This window comes from Hylobates moloch, unplaced genomic scaffold (genome assembly GCF_009828535.3).
Source record: "Hylobates moloch isolate HMO894 unplaced genomic scaffold, HMol_V3 SCAFFOLD_6, whole genome shotgun sequence".
NCBI classification, from domain to species: domain Eukaryota; kingdom Metazoa; phylum Chordata; class Mammalia; order Primates; family Hylobatidae; genus Hylobates; species Hylobates moloch.
This window is the reverse complement of record NW_026652281.1, coordinates 1605896-1626790: the sequence shown is the minus strand read 5'-3', so window position 1 is coordinate 1626790 and position 20895 is coordinate 1605896. Positions and strand designations below refer to the sequence as shown.

Sequence of the window (20895 nt, the reverse complement as noted above, 5' to 3'; positions counted from 1 at the left end):
GGCGCACCGCGTGGCCACAGCCCATGGCTCGGGTCTGAGTCCTGTCCGCGCAGAGGACAGTCCCGTATGTCATGACATGAGAACAGACATGATCAGCGTGAAGCCAGCCCTGGGTGAGCAAGGGGCCAGGCTCCTCGGGGCGGGTGCCCCTGCTACGTCTGGCATGTGCCAGAATGGGAGCCGGCACCGTCCAGAGGCTGGGGGCTTCCCGCCGCGGGATCTGGAGGTTACCCTGTGAGGCCTGGTGGCAGGGAGACCCTGGCTGACGGCAGGGGAGGCCCCGCTTGGAACCAGCCGCCCAGGCCCTGAGAGGTTCAGGTTGAGCCTCTGCTGCCTCAGTCCCCTGTGTCCTGCAACGCAGCCTCCTGCCTCAAGGCCCTCCCCATGGCAGGTGTAGGCATCCACCTGGGCCCCCCTGGATGCTGCCAGGACCCTGCCCTGGGGCAGTTCCTGCAGGCTGGGAGTTTGTGCCCCACACAGGGGCCCGTCCTCTCCACAGCCTGGCCAAGGACTGCTCTGAGGCTGTAAGCGGCCTTCTCACACCCCAGAAACCTCCCCCCTCCCTCCCCCCTCCACTAGCTCTCTGCACTCCACCGCCCCTCTTCTCCCTGAGACGGGGAAGGGTCCCTGCTCCATCTGGCGGGACGCCCTCTCCCTTCCTGATTCTCCTAGGGGCTGAGCCGAGCATCCCTTCTAAGCTTGGAGCTTCTGTGATGGCTGCGCCCAGCCTCTTCTGCTTCTGGCCCGGCCAGACCCACATGGAGAGCCTGGAAGCTCCCTGTCTAGGTGAGGGCCATCCAGCCCCTCTGCCCCACTCACCCCTGACCTTTCCTTCCAGGCTCCCCTCAGGACCATGAGCACAGGCTTCCCTGGGACCCATCGAGGGCTGAGGATGGCCGTCCAGCCCACTCCCCGGGGCCCCCCTCGGACAGCTGCGTCGTCCTAGCGCCAGGACAGAGGGGCCATGCCTGGGGAGCACCCCCGAGGAGCGCCGCCCCCCACCATGACTGGAGACCTGCAGCCGCGCCAAGTTGCCAGTGGCCTGGGGCGCCCCTCCCAGCCCCCACTGGAGGACAACACCCCAGCTACCAGGACCACCAAGGGAGCCAGGGAGGCTGGTGGCCGGGCCCAGGCCACGGAGCTCTGCGAGGCCCAGCCGAGGCAGGCCAGAGATGGGGAGCTCAAGCCCCCACCCCTGAGAGGCCAGGCCCTGAGCAGCACCCCTGGGAAGGGGGGCAGCCCCCAGACCCCGCCAGGGAGAAGCCCCTTGCAGGCTCCCTCAAGGCTGGCGGGCAGGGCAGAGGGCAGCCCCCCGCAGCACTACAGTCTGAGCATCGCCAGCTCGAGGAGCAAGCCCACCCTGGACGAGACACCAGAGAATGCACAGCTGGAGGCTGCCCAGCTCCCTGAGGCGGACGCCCCCCAGGGCCCTGGGACTGGAGCTCCGCTCAGGCCGGGCCACCCAAGGACTGAGGCCCAGCCCACCGCCAAAGAGCTTGGCTTCCACAGGTGCTTCCAGGAGACACCCTCCAGCTTTACCTCCACCAACTATACCTCACCAAGCACCACCCCCAGGCCCCCAGCCCCGGGGCCCCCACACAGCAGGGGCACCAGCCCCCTCCACCCCAGTTCCTATCCCGAATTTCAGGCCAGTGGGGCCGACTCCTGGCCTCCCGCTGCTGAGAATAGCTTCCCAGGTGCTAATTTCGGGGTTCCCCCCGCCGAGCCGGGACCCATTCCCAAAGGCAGCAGGCCCAGTGGCAGCCCCAGGGGAGTTTCCTTCCAGTTCCCCTTCCCGGCACTGCATGGGGCCAGCACAAAACCCTTCCCTGCGGATGTGGCTGGGCATGCATTCACTGATGGGCCACTGGTGTTTGCCTTCCCTCAGCCCCAGGGAGCGTGGCCGGAGGAGGCTGTGGGCACGGGCCCTGCCTACCCGCTGCCCACCCAGCCTGCGCCGTCACCCCTGCCCTGCTACCAGGGCCAGCCAGGTGGCCTCAACCCCCACAACGACCTCAGTGGTGCCCTCTCTCCCTCTGGAGCTGCTCACTCGGCCCCGAGACCCTTCTCTGACAGTTTGCACAAGAGCCTGACCAAAATCCTTCCCGAAAGACCACCTTCAGCCCAGGATGGGCTGGGGAGCACAAGAGGGCCCCCTAGCTCCCTACCCCAGAGGCACTTTCCAGGGCAGGCGTACGGAGCCAGCAGGGTGGACACCAGCCGGGGGCCTCTGGACACCGAGCTGCCTGCCCCAGGGCCCCCACCCGCCAGGCTACCCCAGCTGTGGGACCCCACAGCAGCCCCTTACCCCACACCTCCTGGGGGCCCCCTGGCTGCCACCAGGAGTATGTTCTTTAACGGCCAGCCCAACCCAGGCCAGCGGCTCTGCCTCCCCCAGAGTGCCCCCCTGCCTTGGCCCCAGGTGCTCCCGACTGCCAGGCCAAGTCCCCACGGAATGGAGATGCTGAGCCGGCTGCCTTTCCCCGCGGGGGCCCCCGAGTGGCAGGGGGGCAGCCAAGGAGCCCTGGGCACTGCTGGCAAGACACCAGGACCCAGAGAGAAGTTGCCAGCCGTGAGAGGCAGCCAGGGCGGCTCCCCAGCACTGTTCACCTACAACGGAATGACAGACCCTGGGGCTCAGCCCCTGTTCTTCGGGGTGGCCCAACCCCAGGTTTCACCCCACGGGACACCTAGCCTGCCCCCACCGAGGGTGGTGGGAGCCTCCCCCAGCGAGTCCCCGCTGCCGTCACCAGCCACCAACACGGCTGGCAGCACCTGCTCTTCCCTGTCGCCGATGTCCAGCAGCCCAGCCAACCCCAGCTCAGAGGACAGCCAGCTCCCCGGCCCCCTCGGGCCCTCGGCCTTCTTCCGCCCACCCACTCACCCCCAGGAGACGGGCAGCCCCTTCCCGTCCCCAGAGCCCCCCCACTCCCTCCCCACCCACTACCAGCCAGAGCCAGCCAAGGCCTTTCCTTTTCCCGCAGATGGGCTGGGAGCCGAGGGTGCCTTCCAGTGCCTGGAGGAGACCCCCTTTCCCCACGAGGGCCCTGAGGTGGGTCGGGGAGGGCTGCAGAGCTTCCCCCGCGCGCCGCCCTCGTACCCCACACACCACTTCTCCCTCAGCAGCGCCAGCCTGGACCAGCTGGACGTGCTGCTGACCTGCAGGCAGTGTGACCGCAACTACAGCAGCCTGGCGGCCTTCCTGGCGCACCGGCAGTTCTGTGGCCTGATCCTGGCCAGGGCCAAGGATGGCCACCAGCGGTCTCCAGGCCCCGCGGGGCTCCCCTCGCCCACCGCTGCCCCCAAAGTCCCTGCCGACGCACATCTGGGCTTGCTCAACCACACGAAGACCTTCCTGTTAGCTGGGGACGTCCAGGCCGAGGGCAAAGACGACCCCCTGAGGACCGGCTTCTTGCCCAGCCTGGCCACCACCCCCTTCCCGCTCCCTGCCTCGGACCTGGACATGGAGGATGACGCCAAGCTGGACAGCCTCATCACCGAGGCGCTCAACGGCATGGAGTACCAGTCGGACAACCCCGAGATCGACAGCAGCTTCATCGACGTCTTCGCGGACGAGGAGCCTTCCGGCCCCAGAGGTCCCAGCACTGGACAGCCCCTTAAGAGCAAGGCGGGGGTGACTCCGGAGAACAAAGCTCAGCCCCCGCTCCCAGCAGCCACGCCGGACCCCCAAACCCCCCGCCCTGGGGACAGGGGCTGCCCAGCCCGAGGCCGGCCCAAAACGCGTTCCCTGGGTCTGGCCCCCATCGAGGCGGATGCGCCCAGCCAGGGCAGGCAGCAGAGGAGAGGGAAGCAGTTGAAGCTGTTCGGGAAGGATCTGGACACGGCCAGCGCAGCAGAGGGGTCGGGCGGCGGCAGCAGAGCCTCCGGCCTGAGGCCCAGGAGGACGGGCAGTCTCGGGGAGCAGCCCCCACCCCGCCCCCGGGGCCTTAGAACTCAGGCCCCCGAGAGCCGTGCAGACCCCCAGGTCCCGAGAGCCGCCGCCCTCCCCGAGGAGACCCGGAGCTCCCAGCGCCTCCGGCTGCCCCCCAGGAAGGACCCCAGGAAGAGGAAGGCTCGGGGCGGCACCTGGGGCAAGGAGCTCATCCTGAGAATCGTGCAGCAGAAGAACAAGCGCTACCGGCGGCTGGGGCGGCAGGCGGGCAGGCGCAGCTCCCTGGCGGCGGAGAGGCCCCAGCCCCGTGCTGAGGACCGCAGGCTCCGCGAGTACGACTTCGCCTCGGAGTCCGAGGAGGACCAGCAGCCTCCGCAGCGGGGCCCTGGCTTGAGAGGCCGGAGGTGCCGAGGCGAGAAGACGAAGGAAGTGGACTTGACCCAGGGTCCCAGAGACGATGAGCAACAGAAACCCGGGAAGGCAGTGAGGCAGGAAGCCGGCGGGGACAGAACCCCCCCGAACCCCGAGGAGCCAGGCAGGCCTCGCCCGGGCCCCAGCAGGAGCCCTCAGGCCCGTGGCCCATCTCGAAGACTGGAGGTGGGAGCAGCCGCCAGGGAGAGAGGCCCCAAGTGTGCTGATCGCTCCTCAGTGGCCCCCAAGGACTCCCTGCAGGTCCCCACCAACAGCGAGACCTCAGAGGAAACCCGCCCATCGCTGGACTTCCCCCAGGAGGCCAAGGAGCCTGAAATTGCCAAAGAATCACCCCCGGACACCACAGAATTCACGGAGGCTTTGCATTCTCCTCCAGCCGCCTGTGTGGGAGAAATGGGAGCAAGCCCCAGTCTCCTGACGCCAGAGCAGCCACAGCCCAGCAGACATGACACCGGCACCCCCAAGCTATCGGGAAGCCTCGCCAACATGGCGCCCCACGGACGCTCACGAACGCCAGGTGTGGGCAGCCTGCTGGGTGGTCCTGGGTGCACACAGGTCCCAGTCTCCCCCAACAGTGAGGACCCCTCTGCCCACCAGCCTGGGGAATTTCTGGCACCCATGGCTAACGCCTCAAGTACCGCCTGCCCCAAACCCAGTGTTCTGTCTTCAAAGATTTCCAGTTTTGGCTGTGACCCTGCTGGTTTTAACGGAGACCCCTTGGGGATTCCAGTTGCCAAAAAGGGGCCTCAGCCCTACAGCAGCCCCCACAGTGAGTTGTTCCTCGGACCCAAAGACCTGGCTGGCTGTTTCCTGGAAGAACTGCACCCCAAGCCCTCAGCCAGGGATGCCCTGCTGGCCAGCAGCTCCTGCCTTTGCCAGGACGGTGAGGATGCCGATTCCCTCGAGCCACAGCTGCCGAAGAGCCCACCTGGCGCGGCTGAGACGGACCCAGGCAGAGCTGCATCGCCGCTGACCCTGGAGTCCACATCCCTCTTCCCAGACCTGCCGGTGGACAGATTCCACCCACCCCTCTATGGCAGCCTGTCTGCGAACAGGGACTCCCGGCTGCAGTTCATATGTGCCCACCCTCCCCAGAAGACGGTGCCGTCAGATCCACCGTACCCCTCTTTTTTGCTGCTTGAGGAAGTATCCCCGATGCTGCCTAGCCATTTTCCTAATCTCTCGGGGGGAAAGGTGCTCAGTAAGACATGTCCCCCTGAACGGACAGTGGCTCCTGGCACTGCCCCGTCTTTGCCTGGGAAGGGGAGTGGATGTAGTGTTGCTGTTATGAGTCACCTGTCCGAGGACGAACTGGAGATCCAGAAATTGGTCACCGAATTAGAAAGTCAGCTGCAAAGGAGCAAAGACACACGTGGGGCCCCGAGAGAGCGTGGAGAACCTGGGTCTGTGGGCAGGCTGGAGCTGGGCACAGGCACAGAGCCACCCTCCCAACGGCGCACCTGCCAGGCCACCGTGCCCCACAAGGACACGTTCTCGGCAGCTGACCTCACGCGCGTTGGGGAATCCACTGCACATCGGGAGGGTGCGGAATTGGCTGTGGCCACCGTGGAAGGGGTTAAGGGGAGGCCCGGGGGGACGTGGCCCTGCCCAGCCTCCTTCCATCCGGGAGACGCAGCCCTTCTCCCCTGTGCCCAGGAAGACTTGGTTTCTGGGGCTCCTTTCAGCCCCAGGGGAGCCAACTTCCATTTTCAGCCAGTGCAGAAAGCCGGAGCCTCCAAGACTGGACTTTGCCAGGCAGAAGGAGACAGCGGGCCCCCCCAAGATGTCTGCCTGCCTGACGCCAGCAAGCAGCCTGGGCCACAGCTGGATACTGGGAGTTTAGCAAAGTGCAGCCCCGACCAGGAACTTTCATTTCCTAAGAATAAGGAGGCCGCCAGCTCACAAGAAAGTGAAGACTCCCTGCGGCCACTTCCCTGTGAACAGAGAGGAGGGTTCCTCCCAGAATCTGGCACAGCAGACGGGCCCCGCCGAGAGGCCCCTGCTCCAGAAGCTTTTGGCAGCCCTGGTGTCCATCTGGCCCCTGACTTGGCATTTCAGGGTGACGGGGCTCCATCTCTGGATGCCACCTGGCCTTTTGGTGCCAGTCACAGCCATGCTGCCCAGGGACATTCTGCAGGCAGAGCAGGTGGGCACCTCTACCCCACGGCAGGGAGGCCTGGCTTTGAGGGTAAAGAGTTTGCACCGCCGGGGGCTTCCTCACTGACTGTCCCCCGGGGCAGGGAGGCTTGGTTGGTTCCTGTGCCAAGTCCTGCCTGTGTGTCCAACACCCACCCCAGCAGGAGGTCCCAGGACCCAGCTTTGAGCCCCATACGTCAGCTCCAGCTCCCAGGGCCTGGAGCGGCTGAGAGTACAGATGGCATCCTGGGCTTGCAGGGGCTGACACCTGCTGCCCAGAGCCCTCCACAAGTGAACCCCTCAGGTCTGGAAGGGGGCACTGTGGAAGGAGGGAAGGTGGCCTGTGGCCCTGCCCAGGGCTCCCCAGGGGGTGTGCAGGTGACAACTCTCCCCGCAGTGGCCGGACATCAGCTGGGGCTGGAGACAGATGGACATCAGGGCTTGCTTGGCCAAGCTGAGAAAACCCAGGGTCAAGGCACAGCCAACCGGCTTCAGCCAGAGAACAGGGTGAGCCCAGGGGGGACGGACAACCACGCCTCAGTCAATGCCAGTCCCAAAACAGCACTGGCCAGCCCCGCCGAGGGTGCAGTCCTGCTAGAGAAACGCAAGGGAAGCAGGGCAGCCATGAGCCTTCAGGAGGAGGCCCAGCCCACCCCAAGCCCCCTGTCCCCTGATAGGGAGTCCCTGGCGCTGGCCTTGACAGCAGCCCACACCCGAAATGGATCTGAGGGCCGGACTCCGGAGAGGGCGTCCAGCCCCGGCCTGAACAAGCCGCTGCTGGCCACAGGGGATAGCCCAGCACCCTCTGTCGGGGACCTGGCTGCCTGCGCCCCCTCACCCACTTCAGCCACCCGCATGCCCTGCAGCCTTGGGCCCCTGCCCCATGAAGACCCACTTACCTCACCTTCCAGTGCCACCAGGGCCCAAGGTGGGCTGGGGGGGCAGCTGCCAGTGTCTCCATCCTGCAGGGACCCTGCCGGCCCCCAGCACCTGCTGGCCTGTTCTCATGCCTGGGCACCTCTGGAAGAGGCAGATGGTGTTCGAGCCACGACAGATGCTGGGGCTGAGGATTCCCCGGTGGCCCCCCTGTCCTTGACGACAAGCCCCTGCGATCCCAAGGAAGTCCTGGCCTGTTGCCTTCTCCAGGGGGAGGGCAGCCCCCTGGAAGACCCGTCCTCCTGGCATCCTGGCTCCATCAGTGCTGTAAGCTGCACTCACGGTGGGGACAGCCCCAAAGACAGTACTTTAAGAATTCCAGAGGATTCCAGAAGAGAGAAGCTGTGGGAGTCTCCTGGCCAAGCCTCCTCTCCTGGCCTGGAGGGGGCCGTCTCCCCCAGCGTAGCCATCAGGGCTGCCGGCCTGTCCAGCACTCCCACCGAAGATGAGGCACAGGCAGGCAGGGGACTCCCAGGGCCAGACCCCCAGAGCAGGGGAGCCCCGCCCCACACCAACCCTGACAGGATGCCCAGGGGCCACTCCTCGTATTCTCCAAGCAATACTGCCCGCCTCAGACACAGGGAGGGCCAAGCTGTCACAGCTGTGCCCACTGAGCCTCCCACGCTACAGGATGCAGGGCCGGACTCCCCTGCCTGCCTGGAAGGTGAGATGGGGATGAGCAGTGAGGAGCCGGAGGAGCCAGGGACCCCTGAGACTGGGCACTCTGGTGTTACCAAGATGCCCAGGGTCACCTGCCCTTCCACAGGACTGTGCTTGGGAAGAACCACAGCTCCAAGCAGCACAGCCTGTGACTTCCAGTCTGACTCCCCCCAAAGCCACAGAAATGCCTCCCACCAGACTCCCCAGGGGGACCCCCTCAGCCCCCAAGACCTCAAACAGAGGCCCCGTGGCTATAAAAAGAAGCCTGCATCTACAGAGAACGGCCAGTGGAAGGGCCAGGCTCCACACGGGCCTGTGACCTGTGAGGTCTGCGCAGCCTCCTTCCGCTCTGGGCCAGGCCTGAGCCGGCACAAGGCCAGGAAGCACCGGCCACACCCGGGAGCCCCCTCGGAGCCGAGCCCAGCAGACTTGCCTGCTCAGCAGCCTCTAGAGCCCCTAGCCCAAAAGTGCCAGCCCCCCAGGAAGAAAAGCCGCAAGGTGCCTGGGAAGGAGAGACCAAATCACTCGCGGGGGGACCCCAGCCACGTCACCCAGCCACCGCCTGCCCAGGGCTCAAAGGAGGTTCTCAGAACACCGGGCTCCCCACACAGCCAGCAGCGGCACCCGCCAAGCCCTACTGAACATGAGGTAGATGTGAAGGCTCCAGCCTCCAAGCCGAGACCAGACCAGGCCGGGGAAGATGAGCTCCATCCCAAACAGGCAGAGAAAAGAGAAGGCCGGAGGTGGCACCGAGAGCCCACCGAGGACTCTCCTAGCCACTCAGAAGGGAAGTCAAATAAGAAAAGGGGAAAGCCGAGAGGGAGAAGGCTCCGGGAGGAGAGCGCTCTTCCAGTCTCTCCTGATGTGATTTCAGATGGGTGCAGCTCCAGACCGTCCCCTGCAATGGCCAGTTACGCAGCCCCTCCGAGCCACTGCCTCTCTGTGGAAGGAGGGCCTGAGGCTGACAGGGAGCAGTCGCCTCGCTTGGCCAGTCCGGGACCTGGGGTGATGGAGGGTGCAGCGGAGACTGACCTGGAGGCTCTGTGTGCAGGGGAGACTGGGGCCCAGAAGCCACCTGGAGATGGGATGCTGTGTCCAGGGAGGATGGACGGTGCAGCTCTGGGGGAACAGCCAGCTGGGCAGAAGGGGGCCTCGGCAAGGGGGTTCTGGGGACCAAGAGAGACCAAGGCATTGGGTGTGTGCAAAGAGTCTGGGAGCGAGCCTGCAGAAGACAGCAGCGGGGCCCACAGCCAATCAGAGGAAGGCGTCTGGGAGGAGAACACGCCCCCCTTGGGCCCCCTGGGTTTTCCTGAGACTTCCAGCTGTCCTGCGGACAGTGCCACCAGCAGCTGCCTCCAGGGCCTCCCGGACAACCCAGACACCCAGGGTGGAATCCAGGGGCTTGAGGGCCGCACTCCTGATGCCTCCAGCTCCGGCTCCAGTGCCAGGGACCCTCCCAGCTTGTCTGATGATGAGGTCTCCTTCTCCCAGCTCTTCCCTCCAGGCGGCCGCTTGACTCGTAAGAGGAACCCGCGCGTCTACGGGAAGCGCTGTGAGAAGCCAGTGCGCCCGCTGCCAACCCAGCCCAGCTTTGAGGAGGGCGGCGGCCCCACGCTGGGCCCAGCCCGCCTGCCCACGGACCTCAGCGACTCTGGCTCCCTCTGCCTCTGCCGTGAGGACCCGTGGGAGGACGAGGATCCCGCAGGTCTGCCCGAGTCCTTCCTCCTGGATGGGTTCCTCAACAGCAGGGTGCCTGGCATTGACCCCTGGGCGCCTGGCCTCAGCCTGTGGGCCCTGGAGCCCAGCAGGGAAGCCGGTGCAGAGAAGCTGCCCTCCCACTGCCCCGAGGACGATCGGCCCGACGCCATTCCTGAGCTGCACATGGTCCCAGCGGCTTGGCGAGGCCTGGAGCTGCCGGCCCCTGCCGACGACTCCTCCTCTTCTCTCGGAGATGTGAGCCCCGAGCCCCCCAGCCTGGAGAGAGAACGCTGTGAGGGTGGGCTTCCCGGGAACACCCACCTGCTGCCGCTCCGTGCCGCGGACTTTGAGGTGCTCAGCACCAAGTTTGAGATGCAAGACGTGTGCTTTCTGGGGCCCTTCGAAGACCCCGTGGGTCTCCCCGGCCCCAGCTTCTTAGACTTCGAGGCCACGGCGAGCTCACAGGGGCCACAGAGCCAAAGGACAGAGGAAACTGCAGGAGCAGGGAGGGCCCAAGGCAGAGGCCGGCCGGCCAAGGGCAAGCGGGCGTCCTACAAGTGCAGAGTGTGCTTCCAGCGCTTCCGCAGCCTGGGCGAGCTGGACCTGCACAAGCTGGCCCACACGCCCGCGCCGCCGCCCACCTGCTACATGTGCGTGGAGCGCAGGTTCGGCTCGCGGGAGCTGCTGCGGGGGCACCTGCAGGAGAGGCACGCGCAGAGCAAGGCGGGGCCCTGGGCGTGCGGCATGTGCCTGAAGGAGGTGGCCGACGTCTGGATGTACAACGAGCACCTGCGTGAGCACGCGGTCCGCTTCGCCCGCAGGGGACAGGCGCGGAGGTCCTTGGGGGACCTGCCCGGAGGCCTGGAGGGCAGCAGCGCTGTCGCCCACCTTCTGAACAGCATCAGGGAACCCGCGCCCAAACACCACAGGGGCAAGCGCTCCGTCGGCAAGGCCGCCGGGACCCCGGGAGACCCGTCGGGGCAAGAGGGAGAAGCCAGGAAAGAGAGCCCGGGCGAGAGGGCGAAACCCCGCGCACGCAGCGCCCCCAGCAACCCAGACGGGGCCGCGACACCAGACAGCGCCTCTGCCAACGCCCTGGCTGACTCCGGCAGCCCGGGCCCCCCCAAGACGACCCCCAGCCCGTCCCCCGACCCCTGGGCCGGCGGGGAGTCCCTCCCGCAAGCCACCCCGGTGCACGAGGCCTGCAAGGACCCATCCCGGGACTGCCACCACTGCGGCAAGCGCTTCCCCAAGCCCTTCAAGCTGCAGCGCCATCTGGCGGTGCACAGCCCGCAGCGCGTCTACCTGTGCCCCCGGTGCCCCCGGGTCTACCCCGAGCACGGGGAGCTGCTGGCACACCTGGGCGGGGCGCACGGGCTGCGGGAGCGGCCGGAGCTGCAGCACACGCCGCTGTATGCCTGCGAGCTCTGCGCCACGGTTATGCGCATCATCAAGAAGTCCTTTGCCTGCAGCTCCTGCAACTACACCTTCGCCAAGAAGGAGCAGTTCGACCGCCACATGGACAAGCACCTCAAGAGGGGGCGGCAGCCCTTCACGTTCCGCGGCGTGCGGAGGCCGGGAGCGCCGGGACAGAAGGCCCGGGTCCTCGAGGGCACACTGCCCAGCAAACGGCGCAGGGTGGCCATGCCCGGCAGCGCCCCTGGGCCCAGCGAGGACAGGCCTCTTCCCCGGGGAAGCAGCCCCATCCGGAGTGAGGGCTCCCTCCCAGCTCTGCTCCACCTGTGCTCGGAGGTGGCTCCCAGCACCACCAAGGGATGGCCCGAGACCCTAGAGAGGCCTGTAGACCCCGTGACCCACCCGATCAGGGGTTGTGATCTGCCATCCAACCACCAGGAGTGTCCCCCACCGTCTCTGTCTCCCTTCCCAGCTGCCTTGGCTGATGGCAGAGGGGACTGCGCACTGGACGAAGCCCTGGAGAGGCCAGAGAACGAGGCTTCCCCAGGCATCCCCGGGCCCCTTCTCCAGCAAGCTCTCCCTCTGGGGGCATCTCTGCCGCGGCCGGGAGCCGGAGGCCAAGATGCAGAGGGAAAGAGGGCTCCTCTCCTGTTCTCAGGGAAACGCAGGGCCCCGGGTGCCCGTGGCAGATGTGCCCCTGACCATTTCCAGGAAGACCACACCCTGCTTCAGAAAGAGAAGGAGGTGTCCTCAAGCCACATGGTGTCTGAGCGGGGGCCCAGAGGCGCCTTCCACAAGAGCAGCGCCACCAAGCCTGCGGGCCGCCAGAGCTCATCCAAGGACAGGTCGGGAGCATCCACCCCCAGCAAAGCACTCAAGCTCCCGGTGCATCCAAGGAAGGCGGTGGGAAGCCTGGCACCCGGGGAGCTGGCCCGTGGCACAGAGAATGGGATGAAGCCCGCCACCCCCAAAGCCAAACCAGGCCCCAGCTCCCAGGGCAGTGGAAGCCCTCGCCCCGGCACCAAGACAGGAGGTGGCAGCCAGCCCCAGCCAGCCAGCGGGCAGCTCCAGAGCGAGACAGCCACCACCCCAGCCAAGCCCAGCTTTCCCAGCAGGAGCCCTGCACCAGACAGGCTCCCCCCTCGAGCGCAAGCCAAGAGCTGCACCAAGGGGCCAAGGGAAGCTGGTGAGCAGGGGCCCCACGGGAGTCCAGGTCCCAAGGAGAAGGGAGAGAGCACTGTGAGGAGGAAAAAGGGCCAGGTCCCAGGGCCAGCCAGGAGTGAAAGTGTGGGGAGCTTCGGGAGAGCCCCCCCGGGCCCTGACACGCCCCCCCGGACCCCTCGGAAGCAGGCAACTCCCAGCCGTGTGCTCCCGACCAAGCCCAAGCCCAACAGCCAGAACAAACCCAGGCCGCCACCCTCAGAGCAGCGGAAGGCAGAGCCGGGCCACACGCACAGGAAGGACAGACTGGGCAAGGTCTTCCCCCAGGGGAGACCCCTGCTCAGGCCCCCAAAGAGGGGCACAGCTGTCCACGGGGCTGAACCTGCCGAGCCGCACACCCACCGGACGGCTGAGGCCCAGAGTGACCTCCTCAGCCAGCTCTTCGGGCAGAGGCTAACTGGCTTCAAAATCCCTTTAAAGAAAGATGCTTCTGAGTAATTTCTAGGAGCAAGAGCCTGGGAGCAGAGCTGGGGGGTCCTGTCTAGGCCTGCCTCCTTGGCCAGCTCCAGCTCCCTGAGATGGTCCACTCTGTGGCCACTTGACTTCTTGTGCAACTGCTCAGGCCTTGATGTCAGAGCTGAGGTGGTGATGCTTTGAACAGGGCCCAGGGTGGGCAGCATTCCCTTTCTTTCTGGAAGGCTGGGGGTGAAAGACGGGGCCACTGCAGCCATTTTGAGTCCACACAGCTGTTTTCTTGGTACGAAGTACTTGAAGAGACAGCAGCCCATCCCCCCAGCCCGCACCCCTGCGCCCTGTGGGCACCGACACCATACAAGCCAACGTTTGGAGATTTGCACAACCTCCCGTTCCCCACATGGAGAAGGGAAGTAAGTTGAGGCAGCCGTGGGATGGTGGCAGGTTCCCTCTTAGTCTTGCTGCTGTTGCTGGAATTCCAAAGTGACCTTAGAAACCACGTGGGGGAAGGCAGTGCTCACTACTTAGAAGGGTTGCTTCTGAGCCGCCTGGTCCCCCAAGAGCACAACAGGCCTCCTCCCTCTGACCACAGGGTCATGCCTCCTCCCTCTGACCACAGGGTCATGCCAGCCTCCATTTGCGCTGCAGGAGAAAAGCCCATCTCTAGCGCACCTTGACCCCAGGAACCGGGTTCCCATATGGAACTGGGAAGAAACCGCCCCTGTGCCAGCTCCCGCGGGTCCTCCCCGTTCCCCCCCAGCCTCCACGGCCGCCCTCTACAACCTCCCTGCTGTACGGAGCTCTGGGCTCCACCTATCTGCAATGTTACTCTGAAGTTTCTGGTGCTATTTTCGTGTTGTAATGTGAATACAGGCTTCCTTGATTTTTTTTTTTTAATGGGGGTATTGGGTGGGAGAGTCGGGGTCAGGGAGGCCCCACCATGGCTGCATCGAGGGCACGGGCACCTGCGTGGCGGCGCTCTCCCTGCCTCCCCTGCCGGGCTGCAAGCCCGAGGTCTGTGCTGCCGAATGGGGATGCTCAGGGCTGGGGCTGCAGAGCCGCTGCCCCGGCCAGGGCAGCCTCGTGCACTGACCTGACCCAGGCCCGGGACGCACGTGTCCTCTCACAGAGTCGAGCCTGTGAAGGTGGGTCGAAGGGTGAGAGGGCTTCCTTCTCTCCGTAAGTATCTTGAAGGTCCATGGTTTGTTTTGCTCTATTGTTTAGTTTTTACTTTGGGTGCAATGTGTATGTCAAAAGTTTTTATTTTGATATTTGAAAGAGACCAAATCAGGCCCAGACCACCTCTCTGGAAGGTGTTGTGGGCCGTTCAAAATGCCTCCTGCCTCCAGAGTGTCATAAACCAAGCGCGGAGGGGCCCTGAGGTTGTACTGTAAACATCATAGTGACTTGTCTTTTCAAATATATTCCCACTATTTTCGCAGAAAACCTCCAGTTGTGTGACGTCTGTCCTCCCGCTGGCCCCCATCCCTGGCCTGCACCTCCCTGAGCCTCAGAACTTGGCTCCCAGGTTGTCTGCACCAGCTGCCACTCTCAGGCCACCGTGGGCCAAGCGCCCAGCCAGGGCTGCGAGGCCTCGTGCAGGACCCAGTGACGCAACCATGGCTGTGTCCTAAGAACACCCCTTCAGCAGTGGGGGGTGGCCAGGTTTTCCAGAAAAGGGCAAGCCCACCCCAGCCATCCTCGCTGAGGCCCCCCTCACCCCACAGGAGGAACAAAGGGGAGGCTGAGGTGCCCTGGAACCCCTCCCCCACATCAGAAGCAGCCCGGGGGGCCCAGGGAGCGATGGGGCTGGGCTGAGGGAGGGTGGGCGTGGGGCCTGGGCTCTGCCACCCTTGGGCCTCCCCCCATGCATCCATCTGGTGCGAGTTTTCTAGCCTTCACATACCAGGACACAGCCCTCCCAAGCTGGGGAGCCAGGCCCCCTCACCTACACAGAGATGCAGCCTTGTCCACCTTGTCCCCTCCTCCCTCCCACTCTCTGGTCCCTGCAGGTGTCCACACATCCCTGCCTCAAAGCCTGCTCCCTCACGTGCCCTTCCAAGCTTCTCCTGAGACTGTCTTCTGGAATGTTTTGTGGAAGTGCCCGCCACTGTCCATCAAGGCATCCTCTCATCTCCTTGGCCAATGGACTTGGTCAGCTTTCACCCCTCCCCCAGGTGGGCGCTGAGCCTCCCCTGCCTTCCGCTTGTTGCCGGTGGAACTCACACCCTGCGGGTGTCTGCGAAGGGACCCAGCGTGGGGAGGGCAGTGCCTGACCTCAAAGCCCTGCGCTCGGGGTGGATGTCGGACACTGTCATGCCAGCTGCAGGGGCTGGAGGCATGGGGAGCTCTAGACCCCAGCAGAACCTGGGCGGGATCTTACAAACGATTCCCAGCAAGGCAGTCACACCTTCCCGCTTGTTAACACACGAAGATCGTGAGGCCGTCAGCAGCACTGCCTCAGTCTCCCGCTGTGTTTCCAAAACTTCTTGGCTCTGGGATGGGGTCCTCAGGGAGCAGAGTGGCTCCATTGAAGGGGACGCAGGGAAGGGGCCAGGGCCGCAGAAGGAGTGGAACCCGGAGACCCTCCCCACCCAGCCTCCTGTGCCCTACAGAGCCCGTCAAAGATCCCAGTGTCCGGGAGACAAGTGACCCTCTCCAGTGAGGGTGGGTCAGAGTAGACCCTCGACTGGGCAGATGAGGAGGCTGCTCAGTGGTGGTCCCCAGCCCTCCCTGCCTCACCAGCCTCGCTTTCCTCCCCTCTTCCACGGGAGGCGGAGCTCTTAAATGAGACACCTTAACCGGGGTCTCACCACTTCTGTCCAAGCACATGGTGCCCCTCTTCCCTGGATAGAGGATAAATTCACCTGCGGCCTGCGGCTGTGGCCCACCCACCCCCACGGCCTCCCAACTGCGGCCTGCGGCTGTGGTCCACCCACCCCCACCGCCTCCCCACCCGCCAGGCCCCTGCCTGCAGGGTTCCCTTTGCCATGAACACTGTTCCCAGGCCCGCACACGGCCCCTTCCCTCCTTTAGGGCCCCTCCTCTCACGCCCGCCGTCCTCTGCCTGGGTGACTCTCTGCTCGGACCCTGGTTTTGGGGTCTTCCCAGCCCTGACGGTGGCAGAGGCCACAGAGCAGCCTGGGCCAGGCCTGCCTGCGGGAGGGGCTGGTGCGGCCATCTGCCCACCCCCTTTGCTCACATTGCCCACCCACTGTGCAAGGAGCCTGGCTCAGGGAAGCCAGCAGACGCAGCCCCCATGCGGGGCCTTCTGAACAGGAGCTGGTGAGGCACAGGGACTATGCCTGGCTGGTGAGCGGATGGCTTCATCTCCAGGGAGGAGGCTCCGCAGAAGGGCCGTAGACGGGAGTTGGAGGGAAGGGCATGGAAAGGACCTTGCCCCCCGCACAGGGCTCTGAGTTGGTGTTGGGGCAGCAGTGGGTCATGGTTCTCCGAGTTGGTGTTAGGGCAGCGGTGGGTCACGGGGCTGCCTGTCTGGGCTCAGCATGTGAAAGGGTCCCATGGACTTCATGGGTGGAGACCCTCGAGGTTCTGCCAGGTCTGCAGTCTGGGACACTCGCTCCTGTTCAGCGCAGTGTGTCTCAGGCAGGGCCCGGGCCAGCAGCATCCAGGGCACTCCACTTGGGTCAGCGGCTCTGGGATGGGCTGGGCCCTCGCTCCCACCAGCCTCGGGGGCTGATGTTGGAGGGCCGCTGCTGTAGGCCATCTGAGGCCCTGCACAGGGACTGCCGGGAGTGAGCCCTGCCCCCTGTCCGCTCACCCCTCCTCCTGCGGGGCCTGAAACCGCCATTTGGCTGGAGACCCACGACATGGACGGCCCCCGCCTGGCCACCAGGTGGCAGCATTCGCCCGGCCAGGGGGCCTTCACCTGGGCAGGGCAGCCGCCTGCAGCCTCCAGAGGCACCGCACCTGCCGACCCCCCACCCACTTGACCTGCAAACCACCCACGTGCACACCCGGCACCTCCATACACTAAAGGGGACAGACAGGCGGGAAGCCCTTGACTGCACATATGCACACAGCACAGCCTCACCCCTGCGGACACCTGGGCATTCAGACGCACGCCCGCACGCATGCACGCACACATGCACACACGCCTACTCAGCCCCTGGGGTGCACTCAGGTGCCTGCCAGTCGCTCACACAGCCACAGGAGCGAGTGCTGCGGAGCCCCTGCAGGTTTCCCTGAAGGACAGGTGTTTGAGCTGGGAGCAGAGGAGCACTGGGCATGAGCTGTGCAGGCCCTGTGGGGAACCCTGAGAGGGAATGGACACTGAGGCCTCGCCCTGTGCACAGCGAGGGTTACTGTCCACACCAGCCCTCCCCCTGGGCACAGCCAGGGTCACCGTCCACACCAACCGTCCCCCTGGGCACAGCCAGGGTCACTGTCCACACCAGCCCTCCCCCTGTGCACAGCCAGGGTCACCATCCACACCAGCCCTCCCAATCTGGGGACCCTGTCTCTCCCACCCAGGATTCTAAGGCCCAGTTTGCCCCAAGACTGCAGAGTCCCTCTGTGGCCAGCACAGCTGTTGGGCTGCCCCGAAGCAGCAGGGGGAGGCGGGGAGGCGGGGAGGCTATGAGTATGCAGAGAGCTCCCATAGACAGCAGCGTTATTTCCCATCATCCACAGCTAGATTCCAAGGCCTGACCCCAAAGCCGCTGGGGAAGTGGGGTAGGAGAGAAGTGGGTGCCCTGGGCCAGGCTGAGGAGACAGAGGGGGCAGGCAGCCGTGGAGGAGATGCAGGCAGGGGAGCACGTGCCAGGTGCCCTTCGGTCTCAGCCTTTAGGGCGAGGAAGCAGAGGGAGGGTAGGAGGGTGTCAGTGGTGAGCGGCAGGCCTGGCTTCATCCCCGCACCCCGCCACACACAGAGGAGGTGTGCAGGGCAGGGTCGGGGGTTCTGCGGGATGGGGGCACACCCTCCTCAGGGATCAGTTTACCAGGACGGTTTACCAGAAAACTCATTATTGAAAGCAGGCTCTCCTATACGCTCCTACACCTTGAAGCATCTGGTCTCCTGAGAAGATGTGTGGATGGCCGGGCTCACGCAGTGGGGAGAGGGGGATGGAGAGGGCTGGCTCCGGGGAAGGGGCTGTGTCCCGGTGACTTTGGGGCAGCTGATGTGGGGATTCCTTGAAACCACCGGAGGTGACGGGACTTGGAGGCCCTGGAGCCCATGGGGAGCTCAGTGCTGCCTGTGTCCTCTGTCCACGTGCCACGTATGGGCCACAGAGATGCAGCTGAAGCTGGGCGCTCCAGCCCCAGTGTCTCCCCCTCCCGGCGCAAGGACAGCAAGCAGGTCACGCCAGGTTCCATCTGGGAAGCAGCAGGAGGCAGTCCCCAATTCTGGGTGGATCGCAGCCCCAGGACAGCCATGCTGAGGCCCAGAGGCGTCTGTCTTTCCAGGCCTGCCCTGGCCTGGGTCCCAAGGCCACGGCCCCTTTCCCCAGTGCAGCGTCTGTCTCACTGACCAGCGGGCGTGGCCTTGAGGACAGGCAGCAGAGCCCTTTCCCCAGTGCAGTGTCTGTCTCGCTGACCAGCCGCGTGGCCATGACGAGAGGAGGCAGAGCTGGTCCTCCCCAAGGCCCGGGGCACGGCAGGGAGGTGAACACACTGCCCCTTGGCCTGCACTGCCCGAGAGAACCCCAGGGCTGCTTCTGGGCCCAAGGAGGGGGCAGATGTGTTCTGCCAGCACAAGGAGGTACCGAGGAGCAGCAGAGCCCTGAGCTGGGGGCAGAGTCCTCAGGCTGGTCACCAGCAACCCCCCACCGGGCCTTAGTTCTTCCCTCCGTTAAATGGACCAAGTGACCACCAAGACCCTTTCCAGCCCTGGCTCCCAGCAGCTCCCTCTGAGGGCTCGATTCCAGGCAAGGAGCTGCGGCTCCCTGCGCCCGGCTGGATTTCACACTGCAGGCTCAGTTTCCCCTGTCTGTAAAATGGGCTCCATGAGACCTCCCGGGACTGTGGTGAGGAGTGAGATGGCGTTTGTGAACTGCTGGCCTCATGCCAGGCAGTGGCGCTCTCTCTATGAGGAGAGAAGCACACGCCGCTGCTGGCGCCTTCCACACTGACCTGGGCCCCTGCTGCAAGGCTTGCGGAATCAAAGTCACGCGGTGCTTCCTCGCCCCCGAGGGCCTGGCGCAGCTGGGGCCCTGCCCCTCTCCGACTCCATCTCCCATCTTCTGTCTCAGTCATCTCTGGCTGCATGAAAAGCCACCCCAGCACTCAGTGGCTCAGAACAACAGTCATGTCTTTTGCTCACAAATCTACCACTTGGGCAGGACGGGGTGGGCACAGCTCTTCTGCTGTCCGTGGCACCTGCTGGGGCTGGTGTCTCCGAGTGAGCTTCCATCCAACATGGTGATTGAGTTCCAACATCGAGGGTCCCCAAAGACAAGACCCAGACGCTGCCGGCCTCTGGAGGGCTGGGCTGGGAGCCGAAGTGGCACAGCTTCCTGCACATCCTTCCGGCCAAGCAGTCGCAGAGCCAACATCCAAGACGGGGCCTGGGTCTCCGCGCCCGCACAGAGGTGTGTCACAGATCCTGGAGCCATGTTTTAAAACCATCACCGTTGCCCTCTGGCCACAAATTATTTATATTCCACCCAGATGCAGGGCACACTCACCCCTCCAAAAGTCTCCCCAAAACTCTCACCGTGCCTCAGCGTCAGGCTCAGGCCGAGGGCCCTGACATTTAGATAGGGCCAGGCGTCGCTGAGGCCATCGAGTCATTCCTCCGGTGAAGCATGCCCATGCCTCGGGGTGCGGGGCACGGGGTGTAGGACAAACGCCACCGATGCTCCTGTTGGGAACTGGGAGGAGGGCGGCACGCATCAGTCACTGCCACAGGCAGTTCTGAAGCCCGGGCCCTGCCCCCGACAGTGACTGTGCTGTTAGCCCAGCCACCTGGGGCCTGGTTCCACACTGGAGTGTCCTCTCCTCGAGGCGGCTGAGTCTGCCGTTCAGGGACCTCCCATCGCTCCCCTCCCTGGTGAAGGTCATGGGGTCCCGGGGCTCTTCACACTCTGTGTTGTCTCCACCTCCTTCCATCTCATCTTATGGCGCATCCACCAGAGCAAGGCCCCTTCGACCTTCATGGACAGACCCTTCTCCACTCTGCCAGCCACGGCTGCTGTGTGGCCGAGCTCTTCAGATTCTGGAGGCCGATGTCCAGATGCAGCAACAGGGTCTTCCTGGGGCCAGACACGCGGTCTTGCAGCCACACCTTGGACCAGCTACTCACTCTGAGGCCAGGGCTTCCTTAGAGCATCTTTCTCTGGCGAGAGACGGGAAATGCGTGGCAGTTTTCTCTGCAGCCTGGCATACCCACACTCTCGCATATTGCTCCTAAGTTCTGCTTGAAAACCAAACAGGTCTCCCTGCAGCATCGCCCAGGACCAACTACACAGGCCACGGTCGCTTTCGATGTCCTGCCCGGGCCGACCTCACCATGGCGCACAGGTTTCCTGGCTCCTCATCGTGCCTCGGGTCCCGTGCAGAGAGCTTCCCCAGTGGTGCCAGATGCGCAGCCACTGCGTCCCGCAGCCGTGCTCAGCCCCTGCCTCCACTCACCCGCATTCTTCTGCACCTTCCACGCCCGTGTCACAAACAGCCCCCAAGCTGGTGGCTGAAAACAGAAGGACTGACGACAGGCCAAGCTTCCACAGGTCGGCTGGGCGGACTTTCTTCTGGCCTCACCTGGGCTCATTCTGGCAGCTGCCACTCACCAGCAGGTCAGTAGGGGCAGGGCTGCACACCTCCCACCTCCAGGCTGTTTTTCATCCTCAAGGCCCCAGGTCAGGCATCCTCAGGAAGCCGTGCACACACCTGTTCCGTGAGCCTCTTCTTGCCTCCGATTTGCTGGCGCTCCACTGACCAAAGTGGGTCACAGGGCCATGGGGCCAAGCCCAAGGTGGACAGAGACGGGGGAACTGAGCTGCAGCCCACAGCCTGCCTCAGCCACGCGCTGGCTCTGCCCTCCTCCCGAAACCCTCCCCAAGTGTTACGGGGTCTCCCCTAGACACCTGGTCAGATGGCAACCCCTGCCCCACCTGATTTATAGCACATGG

The 20895-nt window shown here is 64.9% G+C and overlaps 1 protein-coding gene across 1 annotated transcript; it reads left to right on the top strand.

Moving 5' to 3' along the window:
• Positions 1-964: 964 nt before the first annotated feature.
• Positions 965-14253, top strand: ZNF469 (zinc finger protein 469). The gene has a single exon (XM_032156226.2). The coding sequence runs from the start codon at positions 965-967 to the stop codon at positions 12827-12829; it is 11865 nt and encodes a 3954-aa protein (XP_032012117.1). The 3' UTR covers positions 12830-14253.
• The last annotated feature ends 6642 nt before the right edge of the window (positions 14254-20895 follow it).

Excerpts from the sequence above, each read along its gene's own strand:
- ZNF469 (XM_032156226.2), top strand. The coding sequence starts at position 965 with ATGCCTGGGGAGCACCCCCGAGGAGCGCCGCCCCCCACCATGACTGGA.